Here is a 22,539-nt window from a genome sequence, read left to right as displayed (position 1 = left end):
TATATATATATATATATATATTTTATATATTTTTAATTTAGTGTCTACACACGCCATGGTCTCGTTTAGAGTGTGTGACATAGCATTGCTTGAACAACTGACACGTCATGATTAAAATAGAGAGAGGAAAAAAAAACGAGCAATTTACGCGGTAATCATTTAGACTTCTACTGAATTAATTCCCCTTAAAATGAATAAATAAGAATATTATAAGGCCATTTTTCATTTTAAACAGTTATTTTTCAAAATTCCTAACGTCTGTGTGATTCATTTCTCATTCCCGCTAGTACCAAAGTGTTCGAGAAGGCTTTTTGCAAGCATAACAACACCACAACAATGGCAACAATGTCGGCTATGAGTGAAGAGGTCAGTGAGTCTCAAATTAAAACATTCTTGTGTTCGTTAAGTTTTTATTTTTTTGCTGGGTTTGTTTGATATGTTCTTGTTTTTTGTTTTGTTTTGCAAATATTTAGACTGTGTTTTCTTGCTGGTTTGATGGTTTTTGGGGTTAAGTCGTAGTGGTTTTAGGGATTTTGGGTGTTTACCATGTGACGCCATTGTTATTATAGTCAGTTATTGGCGTGTCAGCGTTAACGTTTGACAACATTTGACTCGATATGCATGGCATGTGACAACATTTGACTTGATATGCATGGCGTGTCACAACATTTTACTTGATATGCATGGCGTGTGACAACATTTTACATGATATACATGGCGTGTCACAGCATTTTGCTTGATATGCATGGCATGTCACAAGATTTTACTTGTTATGCATGGCGTGTCACAACATTTTACTTGTTATGCATGGCGTGTCACAATTTTTTACTTGTTATGGATGGCGTGTTACAACATTTTGCTTGCTATGCATTGCGTGTCACAACATTTTGCTTGTTATGCATGGCATTTCACAACATTTATTCCTTATTTATGTCTTTAGTACAACTTATTGCACATTACGGCTTAACTCACTGGTGCATGTGTGCCATGTTTTGTAGATCCAGCGCAGACAGTATGAGGATCTTGATAGTTTGCTGATCGTGCCAAGGGAGAAGTGGGCGTTCAACGTTGCAATTAACACCCAATGTAAGTGGTTGCAGTTGCATTACATCACAAAGACTCTCCAACAAAAGGGGGAGTACGATGCAGTGAAACGTACGTGCTTTGAAATGCTCCTGGACTTCTATCCACAAGGGTACTTTTACGTCGATCTCCTGCACAGCATCATGGTTCACCGGATCATTGAGAGCCAGTCAATGGACCACGAGTTATGGTTTGCCATTGGCAAGAGCAAAGCGCGGCTATCAAAGCAGGAGTTCTGCCTCATCATCAGGCTAAAGTTTGGTCCAATGCCAGATGTGTTCAGACGACCGTACGAGGTTGCTGCAGACAGAATTCATGCCAGATACTGGAATGGGTAGGAGAGCATTAAGTTGCAGGCTTGGCTTGATAAGTTTCGTGGGGCAACTTCCAGCGACCAAGAGACGCGACCAAGATGGCACTCGTCTTGATCACGAATAACATTTTATTTGGTCAAGACTACCGTAGACGGGTGACGCCTTGGTTGCTGTCATTGGTGGAGGACATCGACGTTTGGAATGTTTTCCCATGGGGGCACTATGTTTGGAAGCTGACCTTGGACTACCTTTCGAAGGGGTTCCGAGTGCCTGACTCAAGCGTGACAAAGGAAACTCGGTTACGCTACAACATTTATGGATTCGCATGGGTGATACAGGCACTATCACGTAACATTTTTCAATTTTTTTTTGAAAAAATAATTTATGGCTGCACTTGTTTATGATTTACGGTCTAATAATGGTTACATTTAACTTGCAGTTCTGAGCAATGGAGGTAATTCCAGCCCTCTGAAAAATAATTGCCCCTTCTGGTCCGAAGGACAACGTCAACCCACGAATGTTCAGATGGGATTGCAATAAGAAGCCAAAAGACTTTTATAAGGCATTTCAGAGGTTAGAGTCATCTAAGCATGTGAGTGAACCGTTGCTAATTTTTGCTTTATATTTGTATAATAATTCTCCCTATTCGATAATCACAACATTTTATTTGTTTATTTGTAGTTGTGGGCACTGAAGATGTTGGAACCCACCGTGGATGAGGCCAGCCAGAAGTATTTTGTGGACCTTGATGTCCCATTATCGGAGGGCCACGAGTACGTGCCAATAGGGCACATGGAGGATCAGTCAGATTGAGGCTTAGGTGCGATGCAAAAAAGGAGAAAAGAGCCTCTGGTGGCACGAAGCAGACGCGCACCACCGCAGCTTTAGTTGATGAGCTGTCGGGCCCTGAGTTGATGGACGAAGGGGACGACCATGGTCAAGGCAGTGAACAATCGGTAAGGACAGTTCTAACGATTTTGTGTTCTCCAATTCCATATGTGATTATCGAATAACATATTTGTGTTTGCAGTTGAACCATGTGCCGGTAGCTCCATAACCACCCATCTGTCCTCCGCAGATGCACAGTGGAAACGACCCATTGGTAAGATCAGTTCTAACGATTTGTGTTCTACATTTCCACATATGTTTATTGAGTAACACAATAATTTTTGTTATTGCAATTTACGGAAGCGACGATAGGTCCTTAAGCACCGATCGATCTGGCTCCACCGTAGACTGCTAACGAGCCGTCGGTAAGGATATTAAAGTTGTAACGATTAATGTTCAACAATTCCATATATGATTATTGAATAGCACAGTTTTATATGTTATTACAGTTGACCCAGTCAAGAAAAGTCAATGATGGAGTAGTCACTACCCGCCAGCTCTGACGAATCATGCGCAAGTATGAAAAAGAGATGTTGGAGATGAAGGCTTCAATTCAGTCATTGACTCTAGCAATACAGACGCTTGAGGACCGTATTGTTGCTCGGATTCTTGACGACCTTAAATCACAAGTACATTATTATATCTTCGCTTGTATTTTGGTGGTTTACGTTTAGCAATTGTTTAAACTATGTTTTCTTGCAGGTTTGATGGTTTTTGGGGTTAAGTGGTTGTGGTTTAACTGGTTTTTAGTGATTAGCAGGTCAAGACATTTGTATTATAGTTAGTTATTGGCGTGTCAGCGTTAGCGTGTGACAACATTTGACTTGATATGCATAGCGTGTTAGAACATTTTACTTATTATGCATGGCGTGTCACAATGTTTAACTTGTTATGCATGGTGTGTCAGAACATTTTGCTTTTTATCCTTAGCATGTCACAACATTTTGCTTGTTATGCATGGCGTGTCACAACGTTTAACTTGTTATCCATGGTGTGTCGCAACATTTTACTTGATTAGTACGGCGTGTCATAACATTTTACTGGTTATGGTTTATGGTCTTTTATGAGCTAACTAATGGTTTTTTCCATTTTGTAAGGTGGTCCATCTCAATGTGCTGGTCTGGAGCACGATGATGCTGATGATGAGCAGCATCATGAACTTAGTGTTCACATTGACGATGACATTCTTGGTGCGACGGAGAGCACGTAACTCATGTCGATGACGTTGTCGATGAAGTTGTGACAGTGGATGTCACCCTTCAATCAGATGATGCTGAAGGAGAGCATGTTCCTCTGCCCGAGTCCATTATCGACGCATCTGCTGGATGGGAGGGGACCTTGACTTAGTCGTGGCTGAAGAAGAGCATCTTCCTCCGGTCGATGCATTCATCGAGGTAGCAGCAGAAGCTATCGTTCTTTATCATCAGAGCACTCCTGATGTAGTTGAGACACGGTCGTCGTCACCAGAGTCATCTGTTGTCCATCATGGTGCAGTAGAAATTTCAAACCCAACTGAGCGAGCACGGCTAAAAATGGCAAGCAAATACATGGCAAACCCGTATGTCGACCCCTTAGTGAGCCGTCAAGATGTGAAGGATACAATCGTAGAAGCCTATGAAGCTTTCAAGAAAGACGAGTCCGCGAGGTAAGCTCATAAATAACATTGCAAATATTGTTTTTTAATGAAACATTAAATAACATTGCAAATATTGCAAATAACATTAATGACTTATGAAATTCATTATGTTACATATGCAGGCGTAACGTCGGTATCTTAGGGGATCAAGGGGCTGACTTTTTCATAACCTTAGAGGATCCCAATCAGGAAATGACAAGTGAACTTATTGACGCATGCCTCAGCGTACTCTGTAAGCGGATGACAAGGCCGAAGTCGAAGCTGTACACTACCCGTGCATGAGTGGTTTACTACATTCTTCGAAAGTTTATTTAAAAATTGTTCAATTCTATAAATACTAAGTTTTTGATTGCATGAAGTGTAAGCTAATGTTTACATGTTTCACAGGACACCATCCATATGCTACACACAAAATTTCCAATAGAAGATGCTCGGGCCACAATGCAAATTCCAAATGAGTTGCGGGGATACGTGAAGGGTGAAAGGCCGACATACGACAAAAAATGGGAAGATGTGGATTTCATCCTCGCACTTTGCAACGTTGGTGGGCATTGAGTGGTTAGAAGATCGACTTAGTGAGGTAGACGATCAAGGTGTTGGACTTCGTAAGAACTGCGGATGCTAAGGATAACGGAGTTCGTGCGGGTCAGATGACACCCTTGACGACAATGATGCCAATCATCTGCCACCAAGCCAGTTATTTCAACAACAGATGTCGAAAGAGACGGGATTTGACCTCGATGCCATTAGATATTCATTTGCCAAACATAAAGTGCATCGGCAAAATGATAGTGTCAGCTGCGGTATGTTCATGATAGGGTACATGGACCATATTTTGCAATCAGAACAGATCAGAGTTAAGTAGAATATGATTGCAAAAATACGTTGGCAATATACTTTAGAAATTTTTTCCAACAGTTGTGAGAGCAAACCCTGAACATATCGGCCCTTGTCTATACATTTTTTTTGTATAGAGAATTATTTTTATATACAATTTTTTTGTATACTCAATTTATTTTATACAATTCATTGTATACAAAATTAATTCTTTTTGTATACACAATATATTTTATACAATTATTTTTATACACAATTAATTTTTTTGCCTATACACAATTAATTTGATACCAAAATTTTTTTTTCTTTTGTATACACAATATATTTAATTTGATACACAGTTGCAAGAAGTCAGCATGTGACATCATAAATTTGCTACCAGTCAGCGTGTCCCCACATACATCTGCTTGCACTGAGCGTGTCACCTCATAAATTTATAAGAAGTCAACGTGTCACGTCGTAAATCCATTAACACTCAGCGTGTCAGCCCATAAATCTGCTTCCATTCAGCGTGTCAGAACAATTGGGTCGTGCTGTGTCACACCATAAATTTGCAGATACTCAACGTGTGATGCCATAAATCTGCTTCCACTCGACGTTTCATAACAATTGGGCTATCGCGTGTCACCCCATGATGCTGCCTTGTCACGCCATAAATCTGCTTGCACTCAACGTGTCACGACTGTGACACGACAGGGTTTAGAATTTATGACACGCCACGGTTAGAATATGTGACACGATTGTGACACGACTGTGACATGCCATTGCTTGAACAGCTGACACACCATGGTAACCATTTGGACTTCAACTGAATTTAAAAAAAAAAAGTCGGCAGTTAACATGGTAACCGTTTGGACTTCCACTGAATTAATTTATAAATGAAACGAATAAATGAGAATATTATAAAGTCATTTTTTATTTTAAACAGTTATTTGTCAAAATTTCTAACGTTTGTGTGATTCATTTCTCATTCCTGCTGGTACTGGAATGTTCGACAAGGCTCTTTGCAAGCGTAACGACATCACAGCAACATAAAAAATATTGGCTATGAGTGAAGAGGTAAGTGAGTCTCAAATTAAAACATTCTTTGGACCACTTGAAATCTACGTCCCGAAATTCTTAATAAACAAAACTTTTTTCCCTTTTCTGACCCTGTTTAAAGTGGGAAACTAGTTCCCATGATTCGTTCAGTCTCAATCCAACCAACATTGATCAGATCATAGAAGAATGGCATGAAAGTTAGTCATTATAGTTAGGGGGAGTCCTGGGTTTGTTTAAATGATAAGTCCATGCTCTTTGTCCTTCCATACACCTCATCACCCAATAAAGGAATTCCCATGTACTTTGCATGAGCACGGATCTACTTCACATGCATGACAAAGAAATAGATTGTGAACATAAATTAAAATGTCATGAGTTCTTTTAGTTGACAATTACTGAGCTCGAGTCTATGGAAAAACAAAAAAAGTTACACTTGTATTTGTTAATGTTTTTGCTTTTTTATTGGGTTTGTTTGATATGTTCGTGTTTTTTGTATGTTTTGTTTTGCAAATGTTTAGACTGGGTTTTCTCGCTGGTTGGATGAATGGTTTTTGGGGTTAAGTCGTAGTGGTTTTACTGGTTTTTTGTGTTTACCGTGTCACGACATTGTTATTATAGTTAGTTATTGGCGTGCCAGTGTGACAATATTTTACTTGATATGCATGTCGTGTGACAACATTTGACTTGTTATGCATGACGTGTCAGAACATTTTACTTGTTATGCACGGCGTGTCACAAAATTTTACTTGATATGCATGGCGTGTCACAACATTTTACTTGATATGCGCAGCGTGTCACAACATTTTACTTGTTATACATGGCGTGTCACAACTGATTTACTTGTTATGCATGGCGTGTCACAACATTTTGCTTGTTATGCATGGAGTGTCACAACATTTTGCTTGTTATGCATGGCATGTCACAACATTTATTCCTTATTTATTTGTTGGGTTTACCTTGTTGCACATTATGGCTTAACTCACTGGTGCATGTGTGCCATGTTTTGCAAATCCAACGCAGATAGTATGAGGATCTTGACAGTTTACTGATCCCAGATATGGGGGTTTATGATGCAGTGAAGCATACAAACTTTGGAATGCTCCTGGAGGTCTATCTACAAGCTTCGTCTATCAAACTTTAACCTTGCTTGCACGGTTGAGTTAATTGTAGCCCGGTACAATTTTCCTAGTACCCCAAGGGAAGCATACATGGGTTTGTCAACCCTCTGCATGAAGTCTTGAAACTCCCTTGGTTTCAGGGATCGAGGCATCTCAGCTGGTGCTCCTGTCTTTGTAAAATTAACAGCCATAGAGTGAAGAGTTGCCAATTCTATGCTGGATCTAGACCTCGAATCATGGACCTAGAATTGGCAACTCTTCATTATATGGCTGTTGATTTTGCATAGACAGGAGCACCAACTGAGATGCCTCGATCTTTGAAACCAAGGGAGTTTCCAAACTTCATGCAGAAGGTTGACAAACCCATGTATGCTTCCCTTGGGGTACTAGGAAAACTGTATCAGGCTACAATCAACTCAACCATGCAAGCAAGGTCAAAGTTTGATAGAAGAAGCTTGTGGATAGACCTCCAATAGCATTTCGAAGCACGTACGTTTCACTGCATTGTACTCCCCCATCTCTTGGAGAGTCATTGTGATGTAATGCAGCTGCGACCACTTATAGTGGGTTTTAATATTGAGTATGGATAAGCATCTGAGAGCCGAAATCCCCCAAATAACAATTAAAATATCAGGTTAGTTTATTTTTCTTATAACAGGTATGACTTTTTTAAAACTTTCCTTAATTTTATTAATTTTGTATCATGTCACCACAAGACTTGCAGGTAGAATACTCTTAGTCGACTAATTGATATTGGCAAAATTTAATTACTCATGAAATAGAAAGGAATTTCATTGTAAGAACATAAACGGTTGAATCAAATGAAATAGAAAGGAATTAAATCAAATCATTAATTGTTTAATACAAGTGGTAATAAAATGTGAGAAATGAGGTAACAGTATAGGGACTTCACAAGTCTATTCAGTGTTCAAAACTACGGACAAAATGAAATGAATACTTAAATAATCTATCTGCAAAATTAAGAAAAAAAAATAAAAACTCATCTACAAGAGGAAACTAACAAACACTAAAAAATATGAATGAATGTAAGATACTGCAAAGGGAAATTGTGAGAAAGGTATTGCACATGGGTTACACATTTAGTTAGGTGGACAAGCTGTCTTCATCCACAACACACCCTACATTTTCAGACATTGTCCTTCGTATTGGATAGTTGTTGTGTGTGTGGCCTGGTTGTCTACAACTTGAACATGCTTTGGGTCGACGAATTCGTGGAGGTGCCGATTCACTTGGAGATTGTGCCAGATTTGTGGATGGAACTGCAAATAGGGATAGACAATTTTGTCTGTTATGCCCGTACCTCTTGCATTGCAAACATCTCTGTGCTCGACTGCCTTCACCAGCCGATGGAATCCTTCTCCTCTTAGGTCTTCCCGCTTGGCCTCGCCGAGTTGGTGGTAAGACGACAATTTGTTTCACATGAGGGGGGATGTCCCACTCACTAAGATGCCCTACCGGCCAAGTGGATCCTAAATAACCCTTCACCAAAACGGTTGTCCTGTAGTAATCAGCACAGAATTCAATGGCTTCACGTTTGCATTTATTGAAAAATGTAATAAACTCAATCTTTAAGCACAATGTAAATGCTATGTCAATTAGGGTTCAAATAAGAAATAAAGATATTCTGACCTTATTGCTGCAATGACATGGCTGCATGGTAGTAAATCTATTTGGAACTCACAACATGAACAGGTCTTCGTGGACAAGTTTACAAGTCCGTCCATCTTCCCGTCTTTAACTTCGAACTCACTCTATTGATAGGCTTAACTACAAAGTGATGTGCATCATTGAACCGTAGGCTCAAGTGCCTGGCAACCCAAGGTCTGAGGGGTGTGGTCACCTTGACAGCCTCCTCGTACCGGTCATGGAACCAACGTTGGAACATGTCTCTGATGAACTCGATCAAAACACTGATCGACATTTGTCTTGCATGCTTCAAGCATGAGTTAACACATTCCGCAATGTTGGATGTCATCATTTGGTATCGCCTTGCTGGTGAACATACACGTGTCCATCTCTCAGGCCCTATTCTTATAAGGCCAGCGTGGGCTCCCGAGTGAATTTACTGTAGCTGGTTCATATGTCTGTTGAAATCGGTCACCTTATAGCAATATCAAGTAAGGGTGAAAAACATACAAATATCATCGCACTTGAACTTGTTTTTAAAGTTTTTTTTTCAAGTGGTAACCGCATAAACCATGGTGCGTTTCTGGGTATGCATTTTGGATTGCTTTCTTAATGCTGAGATGTTGATCAGAAATGAACATAATGTTTTCAGGAAAACCAACCGCATCACGCAGCTTGCTAAGAACCACGTCCACAAGTCTTTGTCCTCAACATGGTCGATGCCAAACGCAACTGGATATACGCACTCGTTCGCATCTTTGCATACAGCGACAAACAGAACACCCTTGAACTTGCCTTTGAGATTTGTCACGTCAATTGCAACCGTAGGATGCATTACATCCCTAAACCCCCGAATACAAGCCCCGTATGACTAGAAACAATACTTGAATCTTTCTACCTCATTAGTAGCCACTGTAGTCACTGTCCCAGGATTTTCTTGTTCCAACATATAAAAATACAATGGTCGTGGTTGAAATGACTCCTCTGGTGAACCGAAAACAAGCCTTTCCGTATACTCCTTCGCTTGCCAAGCCTTACCATACAAGCATTCCAATCCCCACTGAACCCTCATCTCACGCATTATGTCCTTAGGTCTTAATGCGACTCCATTAGCCCGAAGCTTGTGTGACATAAGTTCACCAATTATCTTCACACTCGTAGTTGGAAATCGCCCTTGCAAATCATCAACAATACAGGTGTGTACTTTATGGAACGTCCGCACTTGCCAATATTCTCCTTTGTCAGGTAACTTTGTTCCACGGACATTGGACTTGCATGCTTTGTCCTTGCAACCAACCTCATAACGACCTTGACATGACCTTTTTACTCTTATCATAAACATCCTTCTTTTGTAGAAGCGATCATCGGCACATGTCGACTCCTCAATGGTAATTGTTTGGAAGGAGAACCTTTCTGCACCTGCAATTTACCACGTACGAGATGTCCCTGCATTTCCCTTTTGCTAATAACTGTCATCGACTAATGTATCAAGGGAACGAATTCCGTTCTCACCAGTGATGGGGTTATTGTATATGGCGTCATCACACTGAACATCTCCTACATCAACACCTCCAACAGGTTCCGTTTCACCTTCAACATTATTTGGAATTGGAATGTCACTGTCATAAAGTCAGTCATCGTCTGAACTGTCATCATGCCATTCTTTAAGCCGATCATCTGAATTGTGATCAAATCTATCTTCACCGGCAGCGAACAAATCCTCATTTCCCTTATCAAATGTAGTATTATCCTTCAGCGTCGCAGTGTCACCCTCCAACCTCACATTGTTATCCTCAACTGTCCTATTCTCATTTGACAATGGCATTACACACTTTACAATTCCACCCGATCGTTGCATTTGTTAGACAAGAGCAAGTAATTGGTTTGATGCACATCCTGATTGGAATTATGCAGCTGACTATTCTGTGAATGTTGTTTGTCTACCAGGCTGCACAAACTCCTGTGAATGTTGTGGTAATTGTGAAGCATTGTAAATCTCATTTTGATTGAGCTGATTACCATGTTGTTCATTTGTTCTGCGTCCCCTAATGCTGACATACACAACTGGAACATTCCTCTGTTCTAGCAGAATTAATGCAACATCCTCATTTTCCTTGATAATTGGTCGTGTTAGCTATCCGGGTGTACTGATCAATGCATGTAACTCAATCTCGTTAAATTCTAAGTTTACCCCAACAACATCTTCAACCAACTTCATCAAGCCGACAAACGACAAATCACTCCTAACCCCCTGCATTCTTGACTCGCCACCTTTGTAAATGCCATTCACCCACTGACCACCGTGTCTTATCACAAGTCGCACAATTGGAACCCCACTGAAATTTTGAAAAAAAAAAAATTTGTTAATCATTTTACACAATACATGCCATGTTCAAAATTTTATCAGTCATGTTGTTACACGCTATGCATATAACGTAAAATGTGCTAACATGCCATTTAAATAACATAAAATGTTGTAACACGTCAAGCATATAACGTAAAATGTGTTAAAACACCATGCAAATAACATAAAATGTTGTAACGCACCATGCATATAACGTAAAATGTGGTAACACGCCATGCATATAATAGAAAATGTGGTAACACGCCATGCATATAACGTAAAATGTTATAACACGCCATGCATATAACCAATGTCGTGACACGCTAAAATAATGGTAACACATGTTATAGATGCATATCATGTAACAACTTTGGGCAATGTTTTTAATCCATGTTCTAATTTACACCAAATGTTTCAGAAATTTAAGTGTGTTGCAGCAATAAACCCAATAACAAATACCTTGATGTCATCTCTGCTATAAGGTCTGTTAATCTACAACAATATGGCCGGATGCCGAGAGATAGACCACAGCCCGATGACGATGGTGCTCAATAGAGAGTTGACAAAGCTCGTATAGTTCAGAGATCTAAAAGAGCTGACGACGATGGTGCTCAACAGAGACTTGGCAGAGTTGAGAGAGAAAGATGATCGAGCTTAAACAGCTGAGCATTTATTTTTATTTCTCTCTGGCATGAGGGAGATAGTTCAAATAGCTAAGCATTTATTTGAAATGATGTTTTTAAGGACATTTTGATCTACTCATGCTTCTTTTTGGCTAGAAATAGATAACTTTATATAGGTGGTTATTTTTAAAATCACCTTATCACGAAGTCCTTTTCTCACAATTTCCTCTACTTGATTTTGGTTGTGATTTCAAATATTATGGACTCAATTATATGTGTGTCATATGTCATGATCGATGATAATTGCATTTTGCATTGATAATCACTAAAACAATTTATGATATACCCATGATAAGGTAATTTAGTTTCGTTATTACTTTTAATATGCTACATGTGAAGAATTACTCTTATAGAGGTGAGATTAATTAAAGATCAGAGCATGCAGATTTAGTTGGCTCATCAATTGGATTATCACCACCATGATTCTCAATTGATGCTTCAAAAGAAAGTTGGAAAAGTCTGAGGAGTATATTCATGATGGAAAGGATATCTGGCTTGATAGTTTAATGAATGTATTAAAAAATTTTCACCTTCTTACAGTTTTCATTAATAACATCTCAAAACTATAAACAGCAACCTAGTATGAGATATCTTAAATGATTTTGTACCAACTGAGGAGCAATATATCATTGTGTATCTTGTGCTGTAATGGGAGACACAATGTTATTCTCTATTGAATATATTTTTGCAAGATCAAAGTTTGAAATTTACATGCCACTCCCCCAAAGTAAATATTTAATTGCTCGAGCCACCTCAAACGCAATATCAAGTATTTTTCGAAAATTTAAAGTGATCTTATTTCTCCTGAAAATAGGATTTAATCTAGAGATCCATTCAGCATGAAGTCCTGTACAAGAGTTTATTTTAATTCTACTACACAAAATCCAATAACTTTTTGCGACATTAATGTGATGAATCCTCTAAATTGTTACAACTTTATTAATGAAATCTTTCCCATTAATTTTTGAGTTGCCCAACAACTTTACTGCCACGATATGGTTGCTACAAAGTTTTCATAAACATTGAACCATAATCCTCTTCACTTAATTTATTTCTAAAGCCATTAGTTATTCTTTTTATTTCATAATAAGAATACCTAATAGGTACTAAGTTATTCTGACATACAAGGATCTCTTCAATTGTATCATCTACAGATAATTATCTCTTTCATAATCTGTATCTAACAAGTGCAATCAAGCAAGAGATACCCAGCAAAGTTCCCGATATAACAAAACCTCCTTTCCAAGAAAATTATTGGAACATATATTAGCATATTTGAATGACCATGGTTTATAATGACAAATGATTATTGGATCCTCAAAAAGTAATATTCGTGTAACATTTTAATGCTCCCCTAGTTGTAAACAAGCGAGAACACTGATATTTCTCCATTCCCTGTATATAGAATTGCAAAGCTAAAATTACTTGTAATTCCAAGACGATAATATACGTACCTGTAGAAAGATACCATGACATAAACGAAATATGGTTTGTCAAGGCATACTTTTCACCGATGCCAATCTACAATATCCAACACATCAAGTAACTTATTTCCAAGGCAGATAATATACCATGCAAAAGCAAAGAACATTATGTTAGCACATCTAATATTATTTAAAAGTGAGAGATAATAAGGCTGAATTTAATTTGATATTAACTGTCGTTTGAATCAGCAAACTTACAATGACAAGAATTCAAAATTTTCATTATCTAAATTGGAGAAAAAAAAGAAACTTTTCATTATAAAATAATTATTAGACTACAATTTTCCAAATTAGAATGTTAAGTCCCAACCTAAGAAAAGAGAATTGAAATGTTCGAAATGCTTACATCGTACGAAATATTGAAGGTTTGTCCTCCCAGAAAATCCAACCATGGTCTTCCCATGAGTAATCAAAGCCAATTAATTACTTTCGTACATATCCAAACCAGACAGGCCTGTGACATTCTGAATCATAACTGGAAGGTGCTCGGATATGACAATGCAACACTGATTGTAATCGCTTGGCGGTTTTTTTCGATCTACGAAGTTAATGTAGGAAGGTGGATGGAAAGAGAGGCATCAACGTGGAGAGAATAATGCTGTGGTCTTGTGCAATTGACAAGATACATTTTGCTATCAGGTAAATAAAATATTTCATTAGGATGGTTTGGATGTAAAAAAACACATGGCCTCACACGGAGAATCATAATCAAAAGCATTGAAGTACGAGGAAGAGAGCAATTATCAGCATCCAGACTACCATCAACCAATCGGATCGTAAAATTAGAATAAAGATTTCCTTGACATAGAATTTCCCATATTTCCTGACCCAAATGCTGCGATTATCATTCTCACGCTCCAATTCAACCCTATAATCTGTGTCATTGCACTTAGGTTGACGTTTTAATCGGAAAGGGTAAATGATGGCAAGGTTTCCACACAAAGAAGAGACACTGAAGTCCTTTTTTTCACATCTAGCGAGGCAAGCATTAGGGAATAGAAATAAAGGAAAGGGTCATGAGGCTAAACAACGGCAGTTCTGCTATTGACTTCGACATGCTAAAATTTGGATGAGAAAGAGCGAGAATCAGCTATAACAAGTTTTAACGATTAAGTCAAGGAAACAAAGAAGCATGGGATCGTTTTTATCTTCAATATTCCAACAACCATTTTGATGAAAGCAAGTACTTTAGAAATCGAAGTCCTTGATGCATTAGTCAAAAAGAAAGGAGAAAAAAAAGTCAACTGATGCCAAAGTGGGAGAAGAATTTAACGAATTAGCCAACTCACGGATAAGAATTTTTTTAACTTTTCTTCCTTTTTCTGGCTACAAACAACATAGGTAACATATATAATAATACGAACGTTCACTAGCTTACACTATATTTAAGCTATACTTAAATTTGCAACATGAAGTGATGCAGTAGATTCATCTATTGGATTCTCAGTAACATCACCTTCACTTGATGTGTCAAGAAGATATTGAAAAGGTTTGGGAGGCATTTCGAGTGACTCAATATCAGTTTCAAGCATCTCCAATACTCTACTCATTGAAGGACGATCGATAGGCTTCAATTGTATACACCAAAAGGCTGTTATCACCATCTTCTTTACTATTATCTTTTCATCATCTGTTACCTCTCTGAACTCTATATTATCTCTTTGATCAAATTGGTCATAAATCCACGATGGAAAGTAAATTTGACTTGATTGTTCAACAAATGTATCCAAATTCTTCCTCTTTCCTACTATTTCCAATAATAACATTCCAAAACTATAAACATCAGCTTTATATGAGATACCTCCGATGTTTTGGTAGACCAATTCAGGAGCCATATATCCTACTGTACCTCGAGCTGCAGTGAGAGATACAACACTATCAGCTACTGAATATAATTTTGCAAGACCAAAGTCTGAAACTTTTGGGATAAAGTTTTTATCCAGAAGAATATTGTGTGGTTTGATATCAAAATGTAGAATTTGCATGTCACATCCTCGATGCAAGTATTCAATCCCTCGAGCCACTCCAAGAGCAATATCAAACATTTTTTGCCAACTTAAAGTGATCTTATTGTCTTTTGCAAATATTATTCTATCAAGAGATCCATTTGGCATGAATTCGTATATAAGAGCTTGTTTTGATCCCTCCACGCAGAAGCCAATAAGTTTTGCCACATTAACATGATGAATTCTACCAATAGATGCAACTTCATTAATGAAGTCCTGCCCATTTGCCTTTGAATTCAATAATTTTATTGCCACAAAATGGCCACTGCGAAGCTTTGCTTTGAAGACTGAGCCATAACCTCCCTCACCTAATTTATCTCTAAAGTCTCTTGTCATTCTTTTTATTTCACGGAAAGAGTACCTAATAGGCATAAAGTTATGTTGACTTTGAATGAACTCTTCAATAGTATCATCCATGGATAAATGTCTTCTTCGCAATTTGTACGTAACAAGTGCAACCAAGCAAGATATCCCCAGCAAAATTCTTGGTAAGATAATTCCTCCTTGTCAAGAAAAGTATTGAAACACATTAGTACTTTTGAATAAAGGCATTATTGCCCCTTAAAAAAAAGTAATTTAGATATTTTGGTGCAACACTAAATGTTCTTCTATTTCTTTGGAATTTCTAGTCCAAATGAATTTGTCTTCTCTATATCAAAAGTGAACTCCAAAAGTGATAAAAGTGATAGACCTAAATACTCATAATAAAATATTTTCACTTATTTTTATTTTCATTATCAATTTCAATTAAATTAAAATCTTCCCCAATTATTTTTATTATTTTTACTTTATCAATTAAATTAACTTTCTTTATAAGAGTCCCATGGACTCTAGTATCCCTTTTACTTTATCAATTAAAGTATCTTTCTTTGATTTTATATATGACACTGATTTCGTTGATTTGACAATGAATGCGACCATAAAAGGACAGATCACTTTATTTGGAAAGTATCCTGAGGGAATAGAGCTCCTAACCTGGTGCGTTAGAGTATTTTCCATTAGACTATATTTCCTTTCATCACAGCTAAAAGAAAGTGGAGCCCCATTTTTATCTACAATCAGACCAAATATAGAACTTTTTTGAATTTCAACCATTAAATTTTCTACCATTATTTGTATGTCATCTCACTTACAAGCTTATCACCAGTCAAACAAATTGTTAATAAATTGTTTTAGACGTAAGCTTCTGATCACCAGTCAAACAATCTTGAATGAGTTTTTATTTTATCCATTTATCTTACTCCCTGCGCCATTTTGCCATTTATGTCTTCCAAGGTGAGGCGATTACATGCATGGTGGTAAGGTTGTGTTTTCCTCCGCAATAATTGGTTGCCTTGTTTTCATGTCTTTTCTACTGCAGTTTCAGATCTAGGCCATTTGTGTGCTTGATGTTGTGCTTTGTTGCTGGAACTTACGAATATCTTATTGGTGCCCCTCTTTGGGTTGTATGATTTTTTGATATATTTGATCCGTTTAGGTGATATTCCCCTGTCATCAAAATACTTCTCATTATAATCCATGGTTCAATATTTTTGTAGGACCATGGAGTTGTGTTGTCTCTTTCTTTTAATGAAACTCTTGATGATTTAGCAAAAAAAAAAAAAAAACATGTAGTTTGTTTCTTTATTTGGTTGTTGTAAGAGCAATGCCATGTTTCATTTACGTTGGCGAAATCATTAAAATATAATCATAGGTCATTGAAGCAAGTTTGTTTATTTTTTGGCAACGTCACTCAAAGAAGGTTCCTATGCGTAAGGCAGCAAAAGAGAGAAAAATGCACCTGGTCGATTGGGGTACAATATGCAATTATAATGATTGTGGAGGACTATGCATGGTGGAGCTCAAGCTAAAAAACAGAGTATTTGCTGAGTTTGTGGGGAATGGCCATTTCTGAGAAAGGGATGGAATTTGAATGCAATGGTTTAGAAGAGGGATCTCAACTACATGGGCTAACATCATAAGGTCCATTTGCCCCTCTAACAGCTTATTTCCTTGGGACACTCTGGTTTTGGGTTTGTTGTTAGGGATGGAAATAAAATCCTATTTTGGAACGATGAGTGGATCCAAGGGATAATCCTTAAATCTGTTTTCCTAAGATCTTTGCACTAGTGGTAAAGATACCAGGTTTGATCGAAGATTTTGGAGATAGGGTGAATAACACATTGCAGTGGAATATAGAATTAAGATGTAGATTGTTTGACTAGGAGGTGAAACAATGGGAACCAATGTAAAAAATTCTCAAAGAGTGTTCCTACAAAAGGAATTACAAGACCACATGATATGGAAATAATCCCAAAGTGGTAAATATTTTGACAAATCCTTTTGCAAGAACGTTCTACGGTCTAGGTAGAAATTGACCTAATGCTGACAGGTAGAAGCGAGTGTGGGAGGGATTGGCCCTTTCGAAAGTTGAGATATATGCGTGGAAAGTCTTGAGCGGAAAAATAGCAGGCTATGAAAGAGGAACTTGTAAAATGAGGATTGCTTGATAATAGCGTAGTATGCTTGCTTTGCAATGAAGTGAATGAATCCGTGGCCCATTTATTATTCACATGCCATGAAGCATGGAAGATATGGTCCATGTGGTGTAATAAATGGGGTTCAAGTTGGATGTTCCGATGTAAGGCTTCTCAGTTCCTTATGGCTTGGAATTCTATCGGCTCGAATCCAGATGGCACCTTGCTATGGCGAATGGCATTCTTTGGGATTATTTGATCCACAAGGCTATGTATGAACTACTTGTTATTTAATGGAAAAACATAAGACTTGATGCAATTATTCAAGGTGATTAAATTGAGAGTTGCACGGTGTTAAAAGTAAAGTGGACGAAGGATAAAAATTCAGCTTCAAATTTCTTCTTCTTTCCCAATGTCACAATGGTGATGAGAAAAACAAAATGTCGAAAGATTGATACTGTGTGGAAATGTCTTCTTAGTGGTTCTCTTATGTTTAATATTTAATGTTGATGGTTCAGCGGGAGGTAATTCAGAAGAGGTTGGTATTGGGGGTTCTTGAGGGATGAGGTAGGGATGGTAATACTTTTATTCTTTACAGCAATTGGCATTGGGGGCTTAAATTTGTAGTACTCATGGCCATCAAAGAAGCTTTTGTGGTCTTTGCCACATCCACATGGGCCGAATCTCAAAATCTTATAATCAAGAGCAAATCCACAAACACGGTAAACTGGGAGAAGATCCCTAATCCTCATGGTGGACAGTGAGAAATGTCAAATTGTCCATTGAAAGTATAAAAGCGAAGATGGATAGATGACAAATCTGACATATATCACAAGAGCAAATGATATGCAAGATAGGTTCACTAAGGTTGGTTTATATAGACAATGACATACGTTGGTGGTGATTAGCTATCATTGAAGTAGCTTAAAGTCAGTGATTAGATGTATGCAGGCTATGGTGAATAGTTTAAAATTGCTGTTATGAATCAACTACAAAGCAACATAACGCATAAGGAACTTGTTGTTGATAATGCACTTAAATCCTAAATGTCACTCATAGTAGACTTTAGTTGCATGCGTCAAGTAATTATAATGAACATGTTTTAACGCGCGTTGCCCTTAAATCTTCGTTGTTGCTTGATGTTATGTGATGTTGTTTTGTGATTTGCTATTTATTGCTTAAGATTCCTTTAGCCAAGGGGTGCGGTTATGGTTGGAATATGGCAGCTATGTGTTGGTTACAATTTCTCTAGATATAGTGTTATGATAGTCTTGAATTGTAATTTGACTAGCATAGTTTAATTCTAGTTAAACTAATATACCTTGTTGAGCAAGTTTTTAATTCTAACTAGACTAAGATAACATATCCTAATTAGACTACTAAAAGATTATTGTACTTGACCCTATAAAATGATTTCAGCCCATGGCATGTTAAAATGTGCGCATTGTTAGTGCAACAAACACTATTAAAGGCATTAAAAGGAAAACACGATTTTCCCTTAAACCTATTTGATGGTGAGAAAGATAACTTTATGGAGAAAACACATAGTGTTATTCTCCTAGCTTTATCTAATGAAGTGCCAAGAGAAGTCACATATGACGAATCTACTAGTGTAGTGTGGCTTAAACTCAAGAATATTTATATGACCAAATTAGTGAAGAAATGACTTTATATGAAGTAATGATTGTATACTCTCAAAATGCTTAAAGATAAGTCCATTGACACCATCATCGATGAATTTAACAGAGTAATTCTTGATTTAAAGAATATTGACTTTAAAATTGATGATAAAGACGAAGCACTAATTCTTCTGTATTTTTTACCTTTATCATATGAAAACTTCGTGGATACTATGTTATATGGGTGAGACACATTTTTGAGATAAAAGAGCGTATTTAAACCTCAAAGAATTGAAGAATAAAGTTAATGGTACTTAGAGTTAAAATCAAGCAAAAGCCTAATTGTGAATAAAGAAAGAGGTAAAGAGAAAGGCCTAGACAAAAACGGTAAATTTAGAGCAAGAGGGAAAGCTCGCTAGAATTGTGGTAAAAAAGGGACTTCCATTAAGATTGTATCAAATTTGAGGGTGATGAAAATATCAAGAAGCCTAAGAATGCTGCAAAATGTAGTAGAAGATGACCTTGATACTTTTGAGGAAGCCTATAATGTTCTTACAATTACCAATGGTGACCTGATGGATATGTGGATCTTGGATTTGGGTTGTTACTTCCACATATGTCCCAAGTGTAGTTAGTTTACAATTTATTATTTTGTTGATATAAGCATTGTACAATAAAAGATGATTTCTTTCTCTTAATTTTTAGGATTGGCACCATTTAGATCAAGATGTTTGATAGTATGATAAGGACACTTAAGGTGAAACATGTCCTTAACATGAAAAAAGTGTGATATCCTTGAGTTTGTTAGATAAGAAAGGCTATAAATATAATGGTCAAGATAGTGTCTTTAAGGTATATAAAGGAGCCTTACCTATCATGAAAGGCAAGTTATGCAGTGGCCTTTTATCATCTAGTGGGAAGCACGATTAGTGGAATTAATTCCATTGTCTCATCTAATGATCCTAACGATGATGTTACACATTTATGGCATATGAGATTGAGCCATATGAGCGAGAAAGGAATAATATAATTGAGTAAGTGTGGTTTATTGTGTAATTAAAAAATTGGAAAGCTAGATTTTCGTGAGCATTGTGTCTATAACAAACAATGTCGAGTGAAATTTAGCACTACAATTCATCAACCCAAAGAGTTTAGTAGACTACTTCCATTCAAATTTGTGAGGTCTTTCTCCAATGGCATAAAAAGGGGGATAATTATACATGTGACTTTCATTGATGATTTTTCAAGGAAAGTTTGAACATATTTTCTAACGACAAAAATTGAAGTTTTTACCACCTTTTTCCAATGGAAGGCATTGATTAAGAAGTAGACTGAGAAAAAGACCAAGTGCTTTTGAATAGATGATGCTTTGGAATTTTGCAAAAGTGAGTTTGATCTATACTATAAGAATTACAGAATTATTAGACATCACACTATCATTAAAACACCACAACAAAATGGTGTTGTAGAGCGAATGAATGGAACACTTTTGGAAAAAGCATGACGCATGCTCTTTAATATTGGTCTATCTAAAGTATTCTAGGAAAAAGCTACCAACATGGCTTGCTACTTGGTAAATTTGTCTCCATTAACTACAATTGAATTTAAAATTCCTAAGGAACTTTGGTTAGGTAAACGCACTAATTACTTTATATTAAGAGTGTTTGGTTATCCTGCTTATGCTCATGTGCAAATGATGGTAAGCTTGACTCGAGGGCAAAAAGTACATATTCTTAGGTTTTGCATTTAGGGTAAAAGGATATTGATTGTGGTGTATTAATCTGACGTCTCCCAAGTTTATGGTGAGTTGAGTTGTTACTTTTAATGAGTTTGTATTACCTCATAGGATAAAGTCTAGAATTAAAATCATATAAGACCAAGAAGTTGGTGACCATGTGGAGCTTTAAACTAATGCTCTTGGGATAGCGCAAGATAGTAGTGAAATCTAGATTGAATCACGAGGTAAATGAATCGGTATCTCATATACAACAACAAAGCATTTCTATACACAAACCAAGAAATTAAAGAATTCAAGAACACGCATATATATCAAGCATTTTTCATTTCATATCACGCATATATATCGAGCCTGAAATAGCTTCTGACTGTTAGACACAATTTAATTGGAATATGTGTCATGGATTATGGCTAGGTGGTGAGCCATTGGATACAGGTAAAGGACTGTACCCTCGGACTGAAAATAGGAGTATTTCTACTCCTAATACTGTGAGTGAATAATTTATCGTTTTAAATATTTAGAGTAATTATACTTGTTTGATGTTTTTATTGAATGGTGAGTTTAAATTATAAAATATTATGTTTTCCATTTAAAATATTTTTTAATAAAAATGAGATTTATACTGGTTTTGAAATCAAATATTGTTTTGAGAAAATTGAGTATATGGAGACTGTGTTGAATTTATGATTTTATATGTTAGTGAAATTGTGGCTTATGACACTATGATAGTATGATGGCTAAATTTTTGGGGTTGGCATGAAATATATGAACAGTTTTGGATTGGTCTCGGTAGACTGGATTAAATTTTATTCGCCATATTATGCTACTGAAAATTTTATGGGTCTGGTGGTATATTAAACGGTCACTACAGTGGTGGGGGTTTCCGTGGACTGCCTATGAGAGGGACACGGTAACCCAATTATATACTTACCTCCAAGGGGAGATGTTGGATAAAGTATCTCCTGAGGTCAGATTTGAGTGCACCTCACGTTCGACACACCACGTGAGAGTGAGACTCAGCCAATGCCAAAGAATTGCTGTGTGTCAGATGCGAAAACATTTTTATGGGTATAGGGCATTTAATAGCCTTGGCGGTCTTAGTGGGATACCTTGACGAAGGTACCCGCGAGAATGATTCTGGCAAGGGCCAAGTTTAAGAAACTCATAAGCCGGGGAAATTTTGATGAAAAGAAATTGTTTGGTATAGATTGAAACAAATTTTGCGTTATGAACATTATTGAGATATAACGTTTTTATATTGTCTTCGTTTACTCGACTTTAGATGCTTTTGATGGTAATTGTTTACTCACTAGGATTATGTAATCTCACCCCTCTTCCTATCTATTTTTCAAGCTCAGGACAGTTTGTTGATAGTTGATTAAAACGAGAATTAATCTCGGAGTTGCATCCTAGAACGTAAGGGTTCGCAGCCCTACACCTTTTTGGTCAGTTGAGGGCTCACGTATCACTATAAACAAAATTTCATACTTTAGTTATCTTTATTACTATATGAATAAATTTATTTTACTCTTACGCTACAAAAGTTATTTTAGGAAGACTTTGAAAATATTGTGTTTTAAGAAAATAGAATATTTTATTTAATATTTTTATTATATTCAAATAGCTATAATTTTACTTTAAACAA

The 22,539-nt window shown here is 37.0% G+C and overlaps 1 protein-coding gene and 1 pseudogene across 1 annotated transcript in view; both read right to left on the bottom strand.

Annotated features, from left to right (window-relative positions):
• LOC18594500 overlaps nt 1–22,539 on the bottom strand; it is a 65,293-nt pseudogene that overhangs the window by 13,909 nt on the left and 28,845 nt on the right.
• LOC18594498 (rust resistance kinase Lr10) overlaps nt 14,366–22,539 on the bottom strand; it is a 13,569-nt gene continuing 5,395 nt past the window's right edge. Inside the window, exon 4 of the mRNA XM_018124855.1 lies at nt 14,366–15,584. Coding sequence (XP_017980344.1) covers nt 14,461–15,584 — 1,124 coding nt within the window. The 3' untranslated portion in view covers nt 14,366–14,460. The remainder of the gene's footprint in view (nt 15,585–22,539) is intronic.

The sequence above is a fragment of the Theobroma cacao genome, chromosome 7 (genome assembly GCF_000208745.1).
Source record: "Theobroma cacao cultivar B97-61/B2 chromosome 7, Criollo_cocoa_genome_V2, whole genome shotgun sequence".
NCBI lineage: Eukaryota > Viridiplantae > Streptophyta > Magnoliopsida > Malvales > Malvaceae > Theobroma > Theobroma cacao.
The sequence above is the reverse complement of the archived record's forward strand: the minus strand, read 5'-3'. Positions and strand labels throughout refer to the sequence as shown.